General features: G+C 41.3%; 1 protein-coding gene and 1 long non-coding RNA gene across 5 annotated transcripts; one reads left to right on the top strand and one right to left on the bottom strand.

Annotated features, from left to right (window-relative positions):
* Nucleotides 1-189: 189 nt before the first annotated feature.
* Nucleotides 190-16,654, top strand: LOC135313897 (uncharacterized). Its single transcript, XR_010373393.1, has 3 exons — nt 190-276; nt 8,382-8,458; nt 15,765-16,654. It is a non-coding gene; the product is annotated as an uncharacterized LOC135313897 (long non-coding RNA).
* On the bottom strand, nt 2,548-16,223 carry DMC1 (DNA meiotic recombinase 1). Of its 4 annotated transcripts, none has more exons than XM_064454340.1 (15): nt 16,134-16,223; nt 14,917-15,006; nt 14,338-14,428; nt 13,689-13,733; nt 10,633-10,779; nt 10,254-10,336; nt 9,589-9,641; nt 8,645-8,686; nt 7,359-7,431; nt 6,629-6,720; nt 5,707-5,780; nt 5,493-5,607; nt 4,585-4,645; nt 3,944-4,060; nt 2,548-3,246 (listed from the first exon to the last, which is right to left on the bottom strand). In XM_064454340.1, exons 3-15 carry the CDS (start codon nt 14,395-14,397, stop codon nt 3,177-3,179), a joined length of 1,032 nt encoding a protein of 343 aa, XP_064310410.1. In that variant the 5' UTR covers nt 14,398-14,428; nt 14,917-15,006; nt 16,134-16,223; the 3' UTR covers nt 2,548-3,176. The 4 variants fall into 4 exon arrangements, with proteins under 4 accessions (XP_064310410.1, XP_064310418.1, XP_064310433.1 ...); XM_064454348.1 differs by having other exon boundaries at nt 14,338-14,425; XM_064454363.1 differs by lacking the exon at nt 3,944-4,060.
* Nucleotides 16,655-21,506: the final 4,852 nt, after the last annotated feature.

Here is a 21,506-nt window from a genome sequence, read left to right as displayed (position 1 = left end):
GTGGGTCAGAGACCCGCTGGACGTCGGCGGAGGGAACGGCGGGGCTCTCGGTCGGCTCCAGGGCCCGTGAAGTGTGGAGACACCAGCGTCTTCCTCCTCCGGGCTCCCGGCACAAAATGGCTGCCGCTGCCCCAACCCGCTCCAGTTACGTTACGGGCGGCCCGGCGCTGCGCAAACTGCGGCCCTCGAAAATGCCTACGCCTATTCCCGGAAGCCAACTACGCCGTAAATTAGCTTGGCGAAGCAGTGCTCTGCGCGGCAGGCAGGCTACGAAAGGTGCGTAGCGTTCTTTACTTGAGCCAGGTACCCGCGTGAGGAAGGGAGGGAGGGGAATAACGCTCTCCCTATTCCTCAAAGTCTACTACGCAAGGAGTCAACTCCGTAACCCCTTCTAGACAGTAGGCAAAACCTAGGCCGAGGCGTACGTTACGTAAGTACACGGCGTACGCAAGTTGCGTAATTCAGTTTGGCGTAGGGCAGGAAGAGCCGGCGCTTTTTGCGTAAAATTCTTCCGCGGGTTGTGCAGGCAGGGTTGGCGGAGGGTCGGAGGATTACGTTAATTTTGCAGCGTAGTTGAGTTTGGGGAATACGGCCATTCGCCTACGCGGCCGCTGGCCCCGTGGAGCGTGGCGGCGGGGCTGAGGAGACAATAACGGGAACGGGGAGCGGGGGGCGGCGGCAGGGGCACGGCGCGCCCGGGAGGGGGTCGGGAACGGCCCCCTCGGGTCGGCGAGCCCGCACGGGGCCGGTGGGTTTGGGTTATCCCTCCGCTTTTGTTTTTTTTTCCTTCTTGTTTTTTTTTCCCCTGGCAGATCAATAGGGGGATCTCGGCTCTGGGGCAGGAGCGGGAGCGACAGCAGCCATGATGTTTGTGTTCGCCCGAGCGACAGGAGGCCGGGACAAAATGGCATAACGGGGCCCAAAATAGGATGTGGTGTCAGTCCCCCATCACACACCCTTCACCATAGCTGTAGGATGGTCATAGCAGCCCCTCCAGAAAATAAACTGGTGGCTTAATTCACCTCATCGCCCACTGGTGTTACTGCCTACGATCAGTGGAATGTTTTGAAGTACTCAAAGGATGCCGGGCATGGCACGTGTTTATGGCTTGCTGGTGTTTGAGTTGCCACATCAACCCAAGGCTCCTAGCTAAAAAATAAAACGAGCCGTGAGGCGATTAGGTGGCATAGGCCTTAAGTTATTGTGTGCTGTGCTTCTGCTAGTAGCGCCTACCAACAAGCAGCTGGTAGGTCGGTCCTGGCACAAGAAGCCACGTCTGGCGGGTGGTCTGCATGCTCTAGCCAAACCCAGCCCTGGCCCAAACCACAGCCACACTATCGGCAGTGCTTTCTGGGCTATCAGATTATCAAAAATCAGTTCCTTGGCAGAAGAGAAAGCAAGTCCTTTTTACTTTCAGACCCTTGAAACAAATAACAGCCTGGAACAAGACGAAAACTGTTTACCATTTTAGTTTTACTTGCTGTGTATATGTATGGTGTATGTGACAAAGCAAAAAGCAACCTTGGTGCTTAAAATAAAATACTGGAAGAGGCTTGGACCTTTCTAAGTGGGTGGGAGGTAGTCGAGTGACCCTGTAGACGCCTGGTGCTTGGCCGTTAGGTATGGATGCCTGCTGTGGGAAAGACTGGTACATGAAAAGAACTAGATGTTACATGAAATAACAACAGCTGATCCATTCCTGGCCCTCTCAGATCAACCAAGCTCCCTGCTTTTGTCTCTCTAGACTTCTCTCCACAGTTAAAAATAGTGGAAAAATATCAGATATGTTAAGAAGCTACTTGAGGAAGGCAAACTCTCTAGCTCTGTCACAAGATGAACGCTGGCTAGAGCATCAGGCTTTTCTTGGATGAATTCCTGATCATCAGTGCCTTTTTACTTCATGTTATCTTACATGCAATAGTAAATCTAAATTTAAAAATTACTATATTGGTGAGGACAAGCTCTCTAACCAGACACCAAAGTTAGACCCATTCTAATTAGCATTTTTATTCACGAGGACAAACTAAGGCCTTCCCTTAAAGCATCTAATATACAAACCGTTGAATTTATTTCAAAACAAGTAATTCCATGAGCATTGAAGGTAATGCAAACTGAATTGGTATGTTGTCCCCTGATCTCCCATTTCTCTTTTTCCTCCGGCTTCTTGGTTGGCCCCCCATGGCACACATCTCTGGCTAGTTTGGAGCCACACCTGTGCTGGCCAGCCTGTGGGCACACTCTCCCAAGCCAAGTCTAAGGGCCTTTCCCTTGGTGCAAGTACAGGTGTCAGCCTCTCTCCCCTATCTAGCCACTGTTTTTGTTTTCTTCCACTATTTAATAATAATATTTAATGCTATTTAATAATCATCATTAATATTCTTGCTTATATTAGGAGACTGACAGGGCAATTACACAAAATTTGTTTCTTTAGAGAACTAGAGAAAAGATTTTTAAATGCTGGGTCTCATCCATCTGACTTCTCTCCTGAAGGATCAGTGAGAATACTGAGAGCAGGGTTTGATTCAAAGCACCAAACATAAGGGGAGCGCTGTTCTAATTCATCATCTTTATTTTTAACTTCACAGTTTTAACACATTCTCTTCAAAAAGTAGAAAATGCTAAATAAAAATACAAAAATTACCTAGTCGAGATAAAAACACCCAAAAATGTATTTTTAAAGTAACTTGTTTGTCTACAGTACATGAGAGTCCATCAAGTTCTTGGGCTGTTCCTCCTGCCGCTGCCTTTTCCATCTATTTATGTCAATTTTATAACCGAGCTTATTCCAATCCTTTTCCACTTTACACTATTAAATTCTACCACATAGACGCTTTTTTTGAAAGAAACTAAAAAAAAAAGAGTATATTAATCTCATGTGAAAGGACAGCTTTGATTTTCACAGAATATAGGAAAAGGATTCTTTGAACAATTCACAAGCATATTTCTTAAACTTTTGTCTGCTGAAAGTTCAACTGAAAAATGAAGACCCTAGCTGAACCAAATTCTATTAAGATCAATTAAACTGAACTGTACAGAGTTTGTCCCAATGTCCTCCCAAAATATCTCAAACGGTTCCAAGAAGATAAAAATGCAGCCAGGCAGTCGGTGACCTTGCACAAATCTTCATCCCAACCACCCAGGTGGTTTTCAGCGGTACAATGACATTGGTTTCCTGCCTATTCTTTGGAATCCCCAATCCCTCCAGCAGTTATTGCAAATGTGGCTTCATTTTCAGGCATCTCAGGGCTGGGGGAAAAAAGAAATCAGAAGCAAGGAACTTGTGGGTTTCCCCACATCAAATGCAGTTGTGAAACATTCCCCAAAATGTTGCAAGTATAAGCAACCTGGAACATTTCAACATCTTTATACATATGTGCAAACTGTAGAACGTGATCGATATTATCAAGATCAGAAAATATGAAATCCACGTCTTGGAAGATGACAAACACCAGGGAGTGGAACAGAGAAGGAAGGATTCTGTCTGTGCAAACTCTCATTTCAATTTCTTAGTTCCTGAGCAGGAACAGCGGTCTCCCCATGCAGTTCCACTGGGACAATTTTTAATGACTTGCGTCTGCCACAGCTTACCAGGTAAAGTGATACTAATTGGGTCAGCAAAACTTAGTGATTAACAGCTTGGGAATTTTCCTGCCAAGGGACCACCAGTCTTACCGAACTATTTGATGGTCTTCTTCAAGAGATGAGCATCTAGGAGGATTTTTGATGAAAGATTACATAATTTAGTGTATGCAATATGCAAGACACCTTTAAGTCTGTTAATTAGCTTGTCTTTTCAGATTTTCTCTCAACTTACCATCCCAAAACATGGTTAGTTTGAAACCATGAATCAGCCGTCAAGTTATTAAGTTTCAGGACTATGAACTTTGTCACCTTACAGTTGCTTATAACACAGCTTCCTTCCTGTGAAGGAAAGGTGATTTACCTGTCGTATATCTTTGCAATACGCAGCTCCCCTCTCCCTTTCCTCAAGCTAATCCTGGTTGTTGAAGCATGAGCAAGGATGTGGCCCCCAATGGGCTTTTTGGGGTCTGCCTGAAAGCTAAATTAGCAAGAAAATTGTGATGATTCACTGTGCAAATTCAATTAGCTGTCAGATGAGGCATATTGAACTCAGTAATGAATAATAAATAGGTAAATATATCAAAAAGGGACTTTAACACCCTTGCCTCAAGATAGGATGTTCAGGTGTTCGATGCTGGCATAATTCTCCTCTCATTGAATTCAAGAGGCTCAAGAAATACACACCTTAAACTTTATATAAAAGCTGCTCCAAAATAAAATGGGGTACTTTATTACTACTTTTTATGGCTGTTTCTCTTCATTCAAGTCACAGTGAAAGAAGCCATCACACCAGGCAGCAGATAAATGTAAAAAAAACTCATTACAAAAACCAAGAGAAACCTAAAGGTGTCATCGATGAATGATTCACCGTATCAGAGGGACCAATGACCAATGTGAACCTTCGTCTTGGAGCCTCTTACTCCACACAATCTCAGTTCTCATCTCTGTTACATATGTAATACAAAAGAGAAGAAAATGAAAAACAGAGAAGAGGTAGCTTACGTCATAGTTGCTCCTGGATCAGCAGTCATCTGGTTGGTCACAAACACAGCCACGTTATATTCTGCAATAGAACACAATGCAAAGAAGGTGGACTATATCCAGTTAGAATTCCAAAATATTCTCCCATCCATGGTAAAAGCAAGGCTGCAGCTGAAGCACTTCACATTTCAAATGAAAGAGAAGCAAATATTCTTTATGTCTGATGGCTGCAGTTAATCAGCAGGCAGCCTGAATTTCCTCCTGTGTGACTTCAGCTGTAGTACTTCTGCAAAAAATGAGCGCTTTTCAGAATCCCACTGACCAAATCTTTCTCAGTTCCCATCTTCTCTGTTGGCTCCCTCCCCTCAGCCCCCCTCCCCTCAGCCCCCCTCCCCTCCTTTGTCCGTTTGCCCCTTTTTTTTTTATTTACAACATTTACTCATTCCTTATTGATATTTCTGAGACATTCCAATGAGGAGGATCCCTATTCATCCTGTCATCATCCCTCAGAGCATTGCAAAGTACTGGGAGCATGGCAATGGGCACGGCTTTTTTATCTCTCTGTGCCGTCATCCTTTTTTCTGTCCTTCATGTTTCTCATGTATTTAGACTCAAAATTTGGGGAAGACAATTTCTCTTACTGGATATTTGTCCTGTTCTACAACCTATTCTCTCATTTAGGACTCTCTTAACAATATTTCTAGGAAAAGTTTAAATGTTCAATGGTTCTAAAGATTCCTTAACCTGTCATCCTGAAATAATATATGTTTGATATTTTTGTAACTGACAGAGGTGTGAAGTGAGGAATGATTCCTGGGACAGTGCCTGACTTGATGGTACACTCGGACTATGAGGTGGTTGTGCTACCAACACCTACCGTTTCAGTAACTCCAGTCCACGTTTTCCAATTTTTGCCATGTCTCCCTTACCTTCTGATATTTTTTGGAGCCTTGACAGCATCTGAGCCAGTTTCTGTTGTCGTTCAGCCAACTCTCCACGACCACTGAAATCCACACGGAAAAGTGCCATTATGGAGTCAATGATCTGCATTGCAATTATTCTAGATAAGTAAATATAGTGAAAGAAAATAGGAAAACGTATTCTGAAGGCAGTAAGCATACAAAAAAAAAATTAGTCTTGTACCAATAGCTTGAAGATACCAGCTTCCTCATGGAACTTGGCTGCTACATAGTCAAGCAATTCCATCTGGTGTTCACCTGGTAGGAAGTACCGTTGCCAAATTAAATGAGGAGCAGAAAGAGTTCTGAAGCAACAAAAGCCTGAATTTTAAAATTCACTTTAAACATCGGCACTGTTTATATTTTCACTGCCAGCAGTTTCAAATCCAGTGCCCAGTAACACGCTACCTTTACAATAACCAGCAGTGCCTGCACTTCTGCCAGTTCCAGTTTCCACTTGCCTAAGAAAACTTATTTGTGAAAAGCTTCATGACAAAACTATGCATGAAGACAACTTTTTTGTTGTGTTAGGAACTGAAAATCAATATAAACATTTGAATTTAATGTTGAATCAAATGACACACAGAAATCGTATTAATGATATTATTCGTGTTCATATTGTGCTCTCAAAGTAAAAGTCCCATTTAAAACTTCCTTGAAGTTTTAATGCAATGTCTTGTGACGGAGTGTGTTGGAGCTGTCCCGACAAAGTTCCATTCAAAAGATCATAGCGAATTTCTCAACAGCATTTATAGAATTAGCGTACATTCAAGAAATCGTGGTTACATTAATTGGTGCATCTCTTACTGAGATGCTATGCTGACACCCGTCATAGACATGGCAGAGTTCACTTAATGTTGTGGCAAACTGCAAAATTTTATTGTTTATGTAGTGCAGCTGAGCTGGAATACTTACAGGGAGCAGGTCTGCTCAGTGTACGACACCAGAAACAGAAAATGGAAGCAAGCTCCTAACTTCTTTTGTTAGCAACAAAATATTCTTTATGATCCTCAGTGGGCAATCTCAGTTCATAAACTGAGAACTATTAAAATGGGAGCCTTAGAGAAAAAACACAGATACCATGACAGTTGCAATAATGGTCTTACTAGTATATGCACGTGCGTACAGCACGTTGTCAAGTACTGCGTCGTGGTCAACATCGAAGCGATCAGCAATGTCACGAAGACGGTCTGGTCGGCTGACATTAGTCAAAGTTAAGGATTTCTCTTTGTACAAACCATGCTCTGAAAGTAATAAAACTCCGTTCCAAAACACAGCTATGGAAAAATAAGGAAGAATATTTATTTTGATCCTAGAGAAGACTGACTTTTTCTCTTCACACTGTCCCACGTACCCTAAAGATAGTTTAGGGCTCATGATGATAATTGTTTTGTGTTTAGGGTTTGAGGCAGGGAGGGTTGGTTGACATATGGATATCTGTGTTCTAGGAATTTAGCTGTGAGCAAAACCTATTTATACACAGTCTACCACAGATACGAAGTGTTAAAAATAGTGTTTAGTACTTGTATGAACTTCTCTTGAAGTAAACAGAAAAGCTTCTATCACTTGTATCATTATCAAGAAGGCATATTAGATCTCAGAAAAACCAGTTAGTATAAAATCTGCATCCTAACTCTAATTTTTCTAGGTTGGATTTCATCAAATGACAGAGAAAAAAGCCACCACCTGTGACACACACTCTGCTCTACAGGCTTTCTGTGTCAGTCATAATGTTTTACCTGTATGAAGCTATCTGGAGCCTCCTACTTGCTCAGAACAAAATGAAATGGCTTTCCAGTTCATCGTACCTGTAGCTTTCAACAGTCCAAAAGATACAAAGTGTTTTCAGTATCGATGAAGATAATCTTTCCACCTGTGTAGCCATTTGGTCCTGGAAGCTGAGCTGTCACTACAGTGAATCATAGACGATCAAAATGAAAAAGCAGGGGAAAATATTTTCTGACTCCCTTTATTATTATTTTTTAATAAAATACAACTACTTATCCGTATCACAAAGAACCACCAGTTTTAATCAACGTGGAAATCATGAGCATCTCAAGACGTACTGCCAGCCTGACAAGCAACTCAAGCAGCTCACTTTTCTGGACTGGGGATCAGATGAGACTTAATTAATGGTGTCAGAATTGTGCTTTACTCAGTACCACCACTAAATCTGTATATTTTTAATTGAATATAGGTTAGGGCATTATTAATAGGTTCTTACGCACAAAGTGTCCTCTTAATCCTCTGCCCAAAGGAATGGTAGTGACTTAGGCTTTTTTTCCAGCTGTAACTCATACGATCAAAAATTCTTTGGATATGAATTTTTCCTGATATGTGAATAGTTATTGATGGTGGGTTTAGTCTCTTTGGAGTGAATAAGCTAAAATACGCAATTCAGATTTACTCATGCAAAAGGGAATGACTCTGCTGACCATTAGACTGTACTAAACAGAAGAAGCCTTATTTTTCCAGAAGGTGCCATAATTCCTGTTATAATATAGAGTTAATTTAAGGGAATGTTTGCCTACCCAGTGTCTGGTAACTATATTCCAGCAGCATTAATAGATGAGTTAGTTATTATTTATTACTGTTTACACATTGAGAGATATCTATCGCTGGGAAATCAGCGATATTTGCTGTATTTGGCACTGCCCAAATACGATGATTGCCAAAGTCTTTGTTTATCCAGTTACAGTCAGGCAGAAGTACCCTTCAGTGCCCTTTCAGAATGTCATATTCAAGAAAACCTCTTGAAACCAGGAAATTAAGAGTTGCTAAGAAAGAACCTTGCCTTTGCCCTATTCTGAACAATGCCCCTGTCTGCCTGTAACCTGTATTTGTGCTCTGCTTTTCCAGATGGTGTGTTTCACTGGTTTCTCCAAGACAGTCTATGATCTTCTCTCTCCTTATGGCAAAAATTACCTCGATGTCAGGTAAGCAGTATTAAAAAGTAATCATTTATAAGTTCCCAACTCAAAGATAATTAATGGAGATAAGAGTCACCAAGGTCTGCTTCACTGTATTTCTAAAGATCCTGACTTATCTCTATGTGTTTAATTCTGATACAGTTGTAAAGAATGGAGAAGAAACGGCTGTCTGTTTTAAGGGAGTACACCTACCACAAAGGGTGTGAGATAGCTGGGTTTTGCCTGTCCTGAACTCTGTTAAATAAAGAAAAAAGTCAGGGTTTATTTTTCTGAGTTTCCCAGATTCAGGAGTTACTGCAGTTAGGAACACTCTTACTTACCAAATTCACCTCTATCTCTACCTTTTTAAATCATTTAACCCCAATTTATAAATCATATTCTGTACGGTAGAAATGTGTTACATGAATAACAAAATCTGAAATGCTTTAATTTGATCATACTGCACTGCTGAGGTTATTTATTCTTTTCTGTGTAGAAGTTAAAACCACATGGCACCTATGTAAAAGCGTTAAGGGGGGAAGGCGGGGTAAGAAATGGTCGATTCCACTGACCTGGCCCATTTCATATTCAGTAAAATGATCATGGAGAAGCTTATGAGTTTACTAATCTCATTATATCAAATTACGTCAGTCTGCCATTTATCTTTTCTAAAGGGAAGAGTACTGTGCTTTATGAACTCTTACTGTTGTTGAAGTGTTAACCACTAACTGATCAAATTTACTATAATAGTAGCTTATCTGTGATTTCAAAATCTTATACAAAATGCAATGTGTCCTAAGTGTGCATAAATAAAATATCTTTTGTGGCAGTTTTGTTACCGGAAAGGAACACAGACTGCATCAGGGAAATCTTTCCTGTATGACATGTTACTAATAACGTTAATAATGCTATGTTGTACTGAGTCAGCATGCCCCAAGTCTAATGATTACTCAGCTCAAACTTAGTCTGCAAGCAAATGAAGAGGAAAAAAGGGAAAACACTAAGCAAAGTGAATTCTTTCTTCTTACCCTCATGCAGGTACCGGTCTTTATGACTAGAGTGTGATAAATTTGATAGAAGTAATCCAGCTTGATTTAAAATCTAAACTCAGTTGCAATTCTTTGTTCAGTAATACTCATTTAACATGGTTTTCTCACCTCCAAAGGCCTCAGTGATTGCCATGCTTTCAATCCCACCACCCAGAAGCTTACTGGAGAAAGGGAGAGGATTATGATGTAGTTAAACCCACAAAATCACAAGAGGAAAGCAAAAAAGAGAAATTTTTGCTACTTTAAGAAAAATTATTTCTGCCTTAAAGGCCTTCACTTGATGCATTAAGTGCCGGGCACTAAATGGTCACTGATTCATAAAGAATTAACTCTGTCTCATCCTTCTTTTCTCAGTGCAAGAAAAAGATCTATAGAAATTATTACTGGAAAGAAAGAAAAGAGAAAATACCTTTGAAAATATAACATTCCATAAAAATATCTCAAGGGAGGTCTTGAAGTCTTATAATTTTGATCTGAGGCCTGCAGGTTGTTTTGACTAGGTGAAAAAATTATGGTACGTTCAGGATTTCTGGATGCAAACACTGTTTATTTACAATGACTGTACAAAGTCCAGTTTCCCCTCAGAAAACGGGTTGTTTTTGTTGCTTACTGATGCAGGCATCTTTGAGCCAACACTAGCTCCAAATGCAAAGTAACCTATGTGTCCTAGCTGAATATGTGTTCTTTTATATTTTTGTGACTCATTAAAGGCAATAAATGTGATTATTGGAACAATTTGGACTAAGGAAGGATTTAAGCAGAGATCAGCTTACTCAAATTCCTGGCTGCCAGTAGTAATATGAAATACCATCTTCCGTTTTTCACTGTACTCAAAGGCGGTCAGGAAGCCTGGTTCCTAAGGAAGACCAAAGAGAACATGAGAGGTTTGTTTTACCTTTAACCTGAAGGTAAAGTGCAATATCCCACAGAAATATCTTCTCTGCACCCTAGCCTCATTTACACAGGTTATGTATGAAAAGCACCACAGAGTTTGTCTGGTTGTTGTAAAGTATTATTCCTTTAGAATAACAAGCAGAATAATTTTCAAAATTATCTCGATGATGTGGTGAAAAGATCTGTTAAGAGAAAAATTGCACAGCATCTTGGAGAGGCCAGCATTAAGTTTAAACATCAGGAAAGTGACTGGCTTACAATAAGCTTGTTTGCGGCTTCTTTAATCTTGTCCACTTTGGCCTCTGAAAGCCCTTTTATGTTGCACAGTGCCCGTCTTGTGGTCATCTGGATTCCTTTGATCGTGCAGATCCCAACTGACTTCAGTTTTTTAATATCTGCTACATTCTGTGAAGAAAGTTCCTTTCTCTGAGTACCCGTGACAGTTAACAACTGGAAGGCGAAGAAAATAGCTGAAACACGTTTTGCTATACATTCATATGTGTGTGTGTTTTCACCAAGAAAGAAATAGATTTACAGTACTCTTTGTTATGACACCAACAACAGAAAATTTTGAGTAATATCAGTATGAAGGATCATGGTGTAGAGACAACCTGGTGCTTTTGAGAGAGAGGTGTCTTAGGTCCAGTTGTACTTACTTGTCCCTGTTCAGTGCCAGTCTTTCTAGATCCAAGCTGGTAGTAAAGAAACAGTACGGATTATTTCAGATAGCGTGGAGCCCAACCTAGTAAAGCCTGCGACACTCAATCTGTCCTTGGTCCCTTCACACAGATAATCTGTAAAGCTGATAATCTGGTCATGGATAATGGGGAGCTGAATTGCAAGGACCATTGGAAGCTGACTCTTAACTGCTGTGCTGTTTCTGCATGGTCACAGTATGTCCAGTTTAACACACATATATATCCTCCAGATCCAACCAACACTTTGGGCTGGAATGAGATTATTAGTTTTTCATAAATTGGGTACAGCATGACTTTGCCCTACTGACACATTTTGCCTTCTCTCACCTCATTTTATGATTCTGGCATCACTGGAAACTTAAAGGCAAGCAATAGATTACTCACAAGAAAACATACCATGTAAAAAGTTTGGGATAATGCTTCAATTTACCATCTCCAGCCAAGGTTTTTTCCTTGAAAAGAACTATGAACTGGATGTGTCATCTATTTATCTAGATCGTGTGGGTGCATAAGACGTAAGAAGGGGGGAGCTACGCTAGAAATTAGTCATGTTCATTGGGAAGCTTATTTCTCATCCTGTGAGGTGTTTTGGATTACTACATTAATAGAGATGGATGAGGTAAAATCGGTCACGAATAAAAATGACTCTTCCACCCAAAAGAATGTAATAACCAGAAATATAAAAAGGATTGAGGTGGGTTATTGTGTTCTTCTATTAAGACAACAGACTACTCCTGCAAAGAGCTTTTTTTCTAGACCAACAATTTAAACGCATTACCCTGCTTCTGCATTTCTCCAGTGGCTGTGTCTTCCTGGTCACATCAGCCTTAAGGCTGTTATGCATTATAAGTCTCTGTGTGGTAAACCTGGTTATGGAAGTTCCTGGTCTCTCCGAATCCAGAGATCAGGGTCACTGATTCACCTTTCACCAACAGCTCATGTACCAACCAACGTCCTAGGATATACTCCTTCTTAGACTGTAGTTCAATACTACGAGGTGCTCCGCAGTACTCTTGCTTAACATACTGACACGCCTGCCCCCTAACACCAGCTGCTTGTCCTGATCCTCTCCCTTACATTGCAGCCCTGTCCTCCAGGTTGTACGCCTCTGAGGTGGAAGAGGGAGCAGACTGAGAATTTACAAACAAAAAAACTGAACCACATTTTTTGTTGTGATAATTTGGGGACTAATTCTTTCACAAATACAGTTCACAGGGTGACTATAAGAACAGATGTGCCAGAAGAAGGGATAGCATACTCCAGTGGCAGGAGCACTCAGCAAAGGCTGCGGGGTCTCAGCACCTTAGTTCCTACCAAACGCTTTTGAACATCAAACCACAGCCTAGGCTGTGCTAATCAGACTCTCTTTGTGGCCACACTGTCAGATCTAGTAAATATGTCTCTCTCTACTCCTAGGAAAAAGATTCTAAACCCACAAAAACTATTTATTTAAGCAAATTAATTTAACAGATATGGGTCATCATATGTTTGCACAGAAATTTCAACTGGCACAGCTGAGAACAAAAACTTCCCCTGGGATATGAGAATAATCACTTGGAAGAAAAAAAAAAAAAAAGGAGCAGGAAACCATCATTATCCTCATTAAGCCAGAACAGCTTAAGTCATTATTCTTTATTTTCGAGATCTTTCATACCTTATTATTGTTCTCTGCATACCATGCCGCATTTAATACTGACAGGCTAGTACAGCTCCCTTCCAGCTCATGAAGTCAGCCTCTTTGCTCAACTTGTAAAATTTTTAATACAGGAATTTGTGTATTTTTTCTATGTTGCCCCCTAGTTAGAGCTCCCAGTCTCATGATCCTTCCTCAGAACTCTTGTTAAAACTGTCAATGAATTGCCAATAAAAAAAGTTGACAATTATGCTGCTGACATGCTGAGCCCAGTAACTATAGTCTGGACTCGTGCTGTCTCATTACGTCTGTGTCCTCCCTGTCTGTATCTGTCTGTAGTCATTTATATTAGAGTTAAATCTTACATTACTTTGGGCAAACCCAACTTTTTGTTCTGCTTCTATAACACTGAATGTAATAGTGTTCTGATCCATGAGACAGGCTCCTGGATAAACATACAATAATAGTAATTCAAAGAAATAGTTGATGTTTATGTGATAATGATGATGATAACTATTATAGGAATTCATATTTGATGAAGAAAACTAACCACTTATTTCTCTAACTACTAATATTTTCTTCACTCCCACTCTACCCCCTTCACCAGCATACTGAAAATAGTATAGCAACAATTGTCACAGTGTAATTTCACAGGCACCAAAAATGCAGGAGTAATTACTAAGATTGGCAGGAACAGGAAGTAATCTATCACACAGTTTTCAAATAAATTAGCAAGTAGTTGGTTTTTCAAGAGTGCTGGGTGCTAAATACTTTGAATAACTTGTCACTTTATTTAGGAATCTGATGGGAATGAGATTTTCTGAAAACCAAAGGCAAAATTTGTCTTCACATGACTGATTTAAAATTTACTGCAAGGAGGAATTTCAGTTATTTGTATCGATGTGTATACACTTTTGGAAGAATGACCTTAAAATAGATTTATGTGGGCAAATCTGTGTGCTAAAGTCATTGGTAATACTTACAATGCCATGCTTCTGTAGCAGGTCAATATCCTGAAAAAAGGATTCCTAAAAAAAAAAATGCAGAAAAGAAGGATTTTGCTTTTTCTTGTAATTACATCTGTCTCACTATGTGTCTTTTTAAAATTTGTAAACATTTAAATTATTTTCCCTAATAACATATAACTTGTTGGACTACCCGAATAAGCAAAGCCATAGTGAGCCAAGAAGGCCCACACACTTCCTATCACCTTCTTCATAAAGTGTATCCTCAGAGGCAAGCAATCCTCTACTGTGCTAACAAAACCTGTGTTACGATCATCATAATCTTGATTTTTTCCACCACAGGTCCTCAGCCTTTTCAGGCTGATGGCCATTCCTTGGAAGCATAAAATTAACTGATAAAAGTGTGAAATCTAATGAAATAATTATAATCCCATTAAAAACTGTGCATAGCTTTTGAAAGGTTAATGACAGGCACTTGAACAGCAAGGCTGTACAGGGACTGGGAGAGTGAGATTTTCTTGGTATTAGACTGGAACAAAATTGTAAATGCACTGAACTCCTTGATGGTCTTTGGGGACCTCCTGTCTCTCCGTGGATTTCATAACACTGTCAAAATGCCTTCAAACAAGACTTGCTGTACATAGTTTTCAATGAACCATAAATTTACCTCATCATCCTGGTATCCTGGTTCTTCTTGGACTACTTGATCCTCCATGGTCTTCATCATGAAAAAGCAGGTAATAAAGTATTGATCGCTACTGGGAAATGCAAACAAAGATAGTATTGGGGTGGCAATAAATGAATAAATTACTACAAAAGGACTTTTAAGACGTCCTTGAACCTCTCAGTATGCCATCACATATGGATTTAAACTCGGATTCTGCTTCCAACTCTTCGCTTTCAGGTCTACCAGACCAAAAGGAGAAAATCTGCTGCATTACTCTCAGATGAACCAGTTTGACTAGAAAGGGTTTAACAGATATTAGGAAAAGAGATCTCATTCCCTTGCGAGAGTCTTGGGTCAGAGTACAGGTTTGGAGGTGGGAACTTTTTAAATGATTTATCATTAGTGGAATTTATTCTGGTAAGAAAGTTAAAGGTAGTCTGTATTTTTATAACAAAAATCAGCAGAGTTGCAGACAGGGTAGTGGAAAGGCAACGCAACATCTCAGCTTCCCCATCTCTATGTGACAGAAAGCCCACAATACAGTGCTATTGAGAAGGCTACAGCTCCTTAGTCACGTACCTTGAGAGTAGACTATAAAGCTGTATTTGTTCTCAACTTCTTGCTGGAGTTCAGAATGCCTAATAAATCCTGAAGATTTGCAAGTGTCGCCTGTAAGATATATATGCTCGCATGAAGAGAATAAAAAAAGGGTAATAAAAATCTGAGGCTTCTGTTATGCAAAAATATACACAGAGAGCTTATTTCATGGGTTTTCACAGTTAACTTGCCATGCCTGTACTCCACTACAGCCTCACTGCCCTCTTTATGTGACTTCCTATAAGCAAGGCCTAAAGCCAGAATAGGCACTTATCTATAATATGGTCAAATAAATCCCTAAATATTATCTACTTAAATTTTATGAATGCAAGAAAAAATGAATACAAAGTAGTTCCTTAGAAATATGACCTTATGACCTGCTGTATCAGTTTTGTGATTTTGTAAATGGATAGGTTGCTTCTGTCTTAATTGTGAGCTTGTCTTCACTGTTCTAGCTACGGCTGTTCAAAACTTTTACAAACTACCTCATCCAGGTGTCTATATACGTTTGCTTGCTCATCCTTGTTAATAAAATCCATGAAAGGTAAGATGGGTTTAGTATGAAGTACAAGATGGGCTATGTCTAACAGAGGATGGGATAATTTAGACTAAAGATCTGCAAATAGCTTTTTTTCAGCTTCTGAGTGGATACTTAAGGTCTGCCTAATTTACTTGCAAGAATCTTGTGTATACAGAAGATGCAAGAAGTGAGAAAGAAAATATAATTTTAGAATGATCTTATTTGGTTTTGGAGTGAAAATACAATGGAGTCACTTCTGTTAAAATCAGTTGTTTCTGTAGTATCAGGATATATTTCACTTCTATTTCAGGACCCTGACAATGATGGAATGAGAAATCATGTCTTCACATCATGCTTTATATCAGTCAGAAAAATAATTACAGTCAAACATTAATTTAAAAATACTTGAAGAGATCTTAAAAACCCCTTTACTTCAAATACCGAAGGAAGAAAAACAAGTAATGCAAAAGGCATTACAATTGTATTACATCTTCTCCATTAAAAATATCCTCCTGAAATGCACATAACCCTGCACTTCATACACAGCTGAACAGGTCATGGGATTGTTCTCCCACTCCCCATCCTTAGGTAACTGGCATCTCACAGCAGAAAAAAGAGGCAGACCCAGACCTGTGCCTTCCTGCGGGCTACAAGGCAAAATGGAGAAATTATACTGCACCCTACTACAAGCTTTAGGGATGAAAAAAATCCTCCTGTATAGTGGAAAGTCCTCCTGTTGCAGCTACGTTGGCACACCAAAGACCCAGAGGATTTCAGCCACGGCTGCCTGCAATGAACGAGATAAAAGGGTGGAAGTCTGAGACAACAGAGCAAATCCATGAAGAAACAAAGAGATTTGTGGGGAAACACAAACACTTTTGTGCCACCTCAGGTGCCCCAACCCTGCTGTTACCGCCTTGGGACCTCTTCATTAGGATAAGTGAGGAAGAGCTGCGTGCTGTGCTCCATTTAACACATAGAGACTGTCGGTGTGACAGGGACCAGGCCCCAGCACATAGCATTGGGTTTAATGAGCTGGCTTTGAACTGGCAGAAGGACCTCAGCTGACTTGACTGGAGCAGAGTTTGGGCCCCTGCCCCTGGGGCAGCAGGCAATCTGACCTGCCCCGAGGGGCGCCATGGTGGAATTTCACATCTATTGACTCAGAGGAAAATAAATGATTAATCATGTATCAACACACAGATTTGCCTTTTCCTTGCCAGCTGCCTTTTCAGGGGATGTAAATTTCTGTTCCCAAAGGGTGAGGCACTGCAGAATTTCCCCTCCCCCGTGGAGCGCCAAAATTCCCCCCTCAAATTTACACCAAGAATGAAAACCTAGCTCATCCGCAGGCACTTCGGGGAGTGCGAGTGGTTACAGCACCCCAGCGCGGAGGGCTCCGAGCTCCCTAAGCCAGCCCAACCCTGCCCGCCTTCCCCTGCCTGAGGGAACAGATCCGAGGCTTTTCCCGCCGCAGCGGGAGGGGGGCGGCCTTACCGCCGCGCGCTGCCCGCCCGCCCGCTCGCGCTGGAGTACCCCCTGCCGCCAGCGTGGGGGCGGCGCGCAGGCTCCTGACAGGAGCGGGGACTGCCCCCGCGCTGACACGCGGTTGAATTATTGCCTTCAATTATTTTGCCTTCTAAAATTTATCAACTACTATATTTGCCATCTCTAAGGAATATCGTATTAGCCTCATTTCACAGCTGGAAAAGACAGGCTTAATTAAAAACGTGGAGTGGTGTTGGTTTGGAGGGCGTTCAGTTCAACGCAGCTCAGCTTTATTTTATCAGGGTGCCACACGCACACCTTCCTCAAAAAGGCACGTGGCATTTTTGGATTGGATGGTCAAAACCCGTCAGGAGAGCATCTGTTTCCAAAAGCTGGAAAAGAAGTGACTTGCCTGAAGTCACAGGACAAGAAAATGAGGCTGAGTCATACACATGACTTAATCTGCCATTTTAAAAGGATGGAAAAGGTGCTTTTTAGGATATGAACACTTATACAAGTTTGCAGTCTTCTTGGAGACAGTATGTGGAAAGCAATCACACCTTTTTAGCTCGCCTTTGGTAGCACACTCAGTATGGGACTGCACGGGAAGGAGACGTGGGTGTCCTGTGAGCAGGAGGAGTTGTCAGCTGCCCCTCGGGGTCGCTGCCCTGGTGGGTGGGGGGTTAAGGGATAGGAGCAGCATCTGAGCTTGTTTCAAGGTGCTTGTGAAAAGTTCCCCACCCTCCCCCCGTGGAAGGAAACCAAGCAACAAAACCCACAGCCCCTAACTGCCGTCAGCACACGGCAGGAGTGCTCGCAGGGTTCCCATTTGGGACATTAAGCAATTTATTTAAGTACCTAAAGTCTAACTCTGGGTGCCCAAGGCTTCATCTATACAAAGGAACTGGCTGGCGCTGCTTTTGAAAACCGTTTTTTTTCCACAAGAGCTATTCCAGAAGAGCACTTAGGCAGACAGTCCTTTAAAGACAAATTCCTTCCCAAAGTATGTTTTTATTCCAGAACAGAATATGCATGCAGAGAGTAATCCTTCTGGTGCTGCTGAACGGCTCTGAAGCAGCTAATGCCTCTGTAAACAACCTTCCCTCCATTATCCTTCTGGTTCGTGAAATTGTTCTCAGAGGGGTCAATGACTGCACAGAATCTGAAGATCATTTCCCACCCCAAAGTGCTACTTTGGGCAATAAATTACGTTCTACATCTTCAAAATGTGTGATCATTAACTGCTGATTTGGCTTCCAGATGGCGTTATGCAATAACCCCACATACCCCATCACATTACACGCCAGCCAAGGGAGCTGAGGCATCCCAGAGCCTGCTCCTTCCCTCTGACAGGCTCTGCGGCTGACCAGTGCACCTCCAGCTGCAGGTCAGGCACTGGCAGAAGGACATACCACTGTGTTGCGCATTTCTACTCACTTGAGAGCTCATCCCAATTTGGACAAGACAAGAGCCAGGTCAAACCACTGCCATAAAAATACTAAGTATCCAGCTGATTTTCTCATCTTCACTATCCATTTCAATCCATGGTTGCAGTAGGGAAGTCGTGTGGGTGTTTTTTTGGTTGGCTGGTTTTGGTTTTGATTCAGGTTTATGTGGATCAAATGGACTAGAGTCAAATATAAAGGCTAATGCCTTCTCTCAACTTTCAAGTTGGCTATTTGCCTGTTCTTAACCAGGACAGAATAATCTGATATTTGGCCTTCCAGAATCTAACCCATGAAGATTCAGCCTGGGATATGAGCATACATTTATGTCTGCTTTGTTTTGGAAGAACTGGGCCTTCTGGTTTCCATAGGAATGCATTTCACTTACAGCTGGTCCCACACTAAAACTGTGACATACCTGAAATCTTCCCAGAACTGCAGAATGCTTCTGGGCAAAAATGCAGCAATTTCTTCATACTCTTCAGCTCTCCCGCTCTCCCTTCTCTAGCAGCAATTGCTGTTTTTTGGGTGGTTCCCCTTTCCCCCGTAAAGTTGAAAATACATGTTGTGGAGTGAGGGGGGGAGAGAGAGAGAAAGAATACTGAATATTTCAAAGGCAATCCAAGTATTAACAAGATAGAAACTTTCTTCTGTCTCCTACAGCAAAAGAATATACAGAGTGAGTTCAACACCACTTTGGAAGTTATGTTAGCTATTACATCCCCAAAATTACCCAAATCCACAAATTGTGATAGCCTTGCATAGATGTCTCACTCTAGGTACACCCTTAGACACATTAGAATTAATGATCACCGCATCCACAGCAAAACCTGATGAAAACCTTTCTGTGAGGAAGGGCCAGGCAAACGGATTCCACCTCAGCCAACCTCAGGAAAAGGCCATGCTGCTTTAACGTGCCCCATGGAATCTGTACTAACGAACTCGACGTGTCACAGCTCCCTCCTCTTTCTCTACATCTGAAAGCTCTTCTGAAAACCATAGTTAGCTAATGGCTTATACCTCTAGCAAAAGAAAAGAATATCAGAATCCAATTCAGGTTATCAGAACACGGTAGGATGAATCCACACAATATTTTTTTTTTTGTACTTAAGGAATTCCTGCTTATCGTTTTGCCACTTCTGGTCCAAATCTCTCATTTATCTGCAGTGTTTCTGGTATGCTTCTTTGAATGCCATGTCCAACTTGTGATCGTGCCTGAAACTGTGTGCATATGTTGGGGCAGGCTGAGTTTTACATAAAGCAAAAAACCTTGCCTATGTTTTCCATCTCTTTGGTCAGAACTAAGAGGAACTGCAAAAGCTCTATGCAGACAGTGGGTCTCCGGGTAGGACTGGCAAAATATCAGACCAGCCAAGCTTCATAGTTCAGATTGGAGTAACAAGAGGGCTCCGTTGTTAAATTGGAACTACTGGAAGGAACAGAGATGGTACTGTAAGGCCGAGTGATGTCTCTGTCCTAGTCTTGAGATCCTTAGGCAAAGCCCTGACAAAATAACTCGATACTACACTGTTGGGAGTGATCCTGCATTAAAAAGACACAGATTTTGCGATTGCTAATGTACCTTGAGTTAATCATTAAGGATAGGGTATAGGATTAGAGATCTCCCTTCTGTGCATCAAGATGTCCTGTCCAGACCACGGTTCAACGTTGCAACTCTGGAGGAAATAATGAATTTGAGGTCTGTGCCTATTGATATTACAGAGGTGCCAGGTCAAGTCAGAATCACAACAGGCTGCATGTGACTGGAGAAGAAAAGGTGCCAAAGACAACTTAATAGGATCAAAACACAGACTAGAGAATTCAGGCATGGGCATTTTTCTAAATGAAAAATAAATAATCTCTAAGTATGTCAACTATACAAATACAGTACGCGATAGCAGTCCAAGCACCATAAGCTTCATTTTCTTTGTGATCATTTTAATAGGTGATTGTGAAATAAGTAATTCTTTCTAGATAATAAAGGATGACATGATTAAAAAAAAAAAAGACTGGAATAAACAAGGCTACTTCTAAGCTTTGCAAAACCTAAACCTAGTTAAGAGACTTTCTAGAGACATGCATCAGTATATCATATGCAGAGTCTATCAAGAAGATAAAGGAGGCAAGAAAAGCAATCCCTTTTGAGAATGCACAAGGAATTTTTTATTTAATGTAAAAAAAGCAAACTAGTAAGAGAGAATAATAGGACTGAAAGGGACTTCAAGAGATTATCTAGCTTAAAGCAGAATCAGATAAATTTGGCAGATGTTTGTTTGCTTGGGGAGACTGTGGATTTTATCAGTTTTTTTGACAAAGAACCAGACAATTTCAGTGCTTGACTATCCTTGATGTTATGCTTGTTTTCTACCATTCTCTATGTCATTCAGTTTTGTTTGTAAAAATATGCAGTATACTTCAAGCTAACTTCTAGTTTTAAAAGGTTCAGTAACTGGGACTCTAATTCTAGTGTTCTTGTGTTTTCTCCCCCAAAAGAAAAAAAAACCGCCAGCATACCCAGTTCTAAAAGAATTGCTCAAACCTGATGGATTATCTGGTAGCGTGTACAGCTTTGCTTACCTGCTCACGGCTCTTGGGGCTGTAACCAGTAGCCCTGTAATACAGGATTCTCCTCAGTAATTTGCCATAACCTTTGCACTGAATTTGCAAGGCCTCAGGACTGAGGCTTGTCAGGCTTCCTCTGCCTGAACTTCTTCCAACTCTTCTGTACCTTTGTTTTACTTGGTTAGCTGTGACAGCAGTTTCCATAATTAGCCAGGTCTACGGCCGATTTGTTTTACTTTTGTTTATCTGTGTGTGGTACAGCCATCATTTTATATAAACAGCAGTAATAAACAGTTATTCTATGTAGAATGATAGATTTACGGCTAGCACAAGGATGCAGCGTAGAAAAATACAGGCCTGGTGCAATAGCAGAGGCCTTGAGAAGTGGGCATGCAAGACGTGGCGCAGAGGAGTACAGGCAGGCGGAGGTAACAGGCGAGGCACAGGCTTGGCGCTGGAGACCTGATGCCCATAAACAACTCACCAGTGATCAGTCAAGGAAATGCTGACCTGGAGCTGGATTAAGCTGATTTTAGGGGTAACAAAGAGAACTTTAG

Source organism: Phalacrocorax carbo, chromosome 1, assembly GCF_963921805.1.
Source record: "Phalacrocorax carbo chromosome 1, bPhaCar2.1, whole genome shotgun sequence".
Lineage (NCBI taxonomy): Eukaryota > Metazoa > Chordata > Aves > Suliformes > Phalacrocoracidae > Phalacrocorax > Phalacrocorax carbo.
The sequence above is the reverse complement of the archived record's forward strand: the minus strand, read 5'-3'. Positions and strand labels throughout refer to the sequence as shown.

Bases quoted from the DNA above. Each gene is read 5' to 3' on its own strand.
- DMC1 (XM_064454340.1), bottom strand. From the start codon at position 14,397: ATGATGAAGACCATGGAGGATCAAGTAGTCCAAGAAGAACCAGGATAC. The intron at 5,608-5,706 runs GTACAAGACTAA...ATTGCAATGCAG, and splicing joins CTGGTATCTTCAAGCTATTG to ATCATTGACTCCATAATGGC. The intron at 3,247-3,943 runs GTAAATCACCTT...TTTTTCCCCCAG, and splicing joins ATTGCAAAGATATACGACAG to CCCTGAGATGCCTGAAAATG.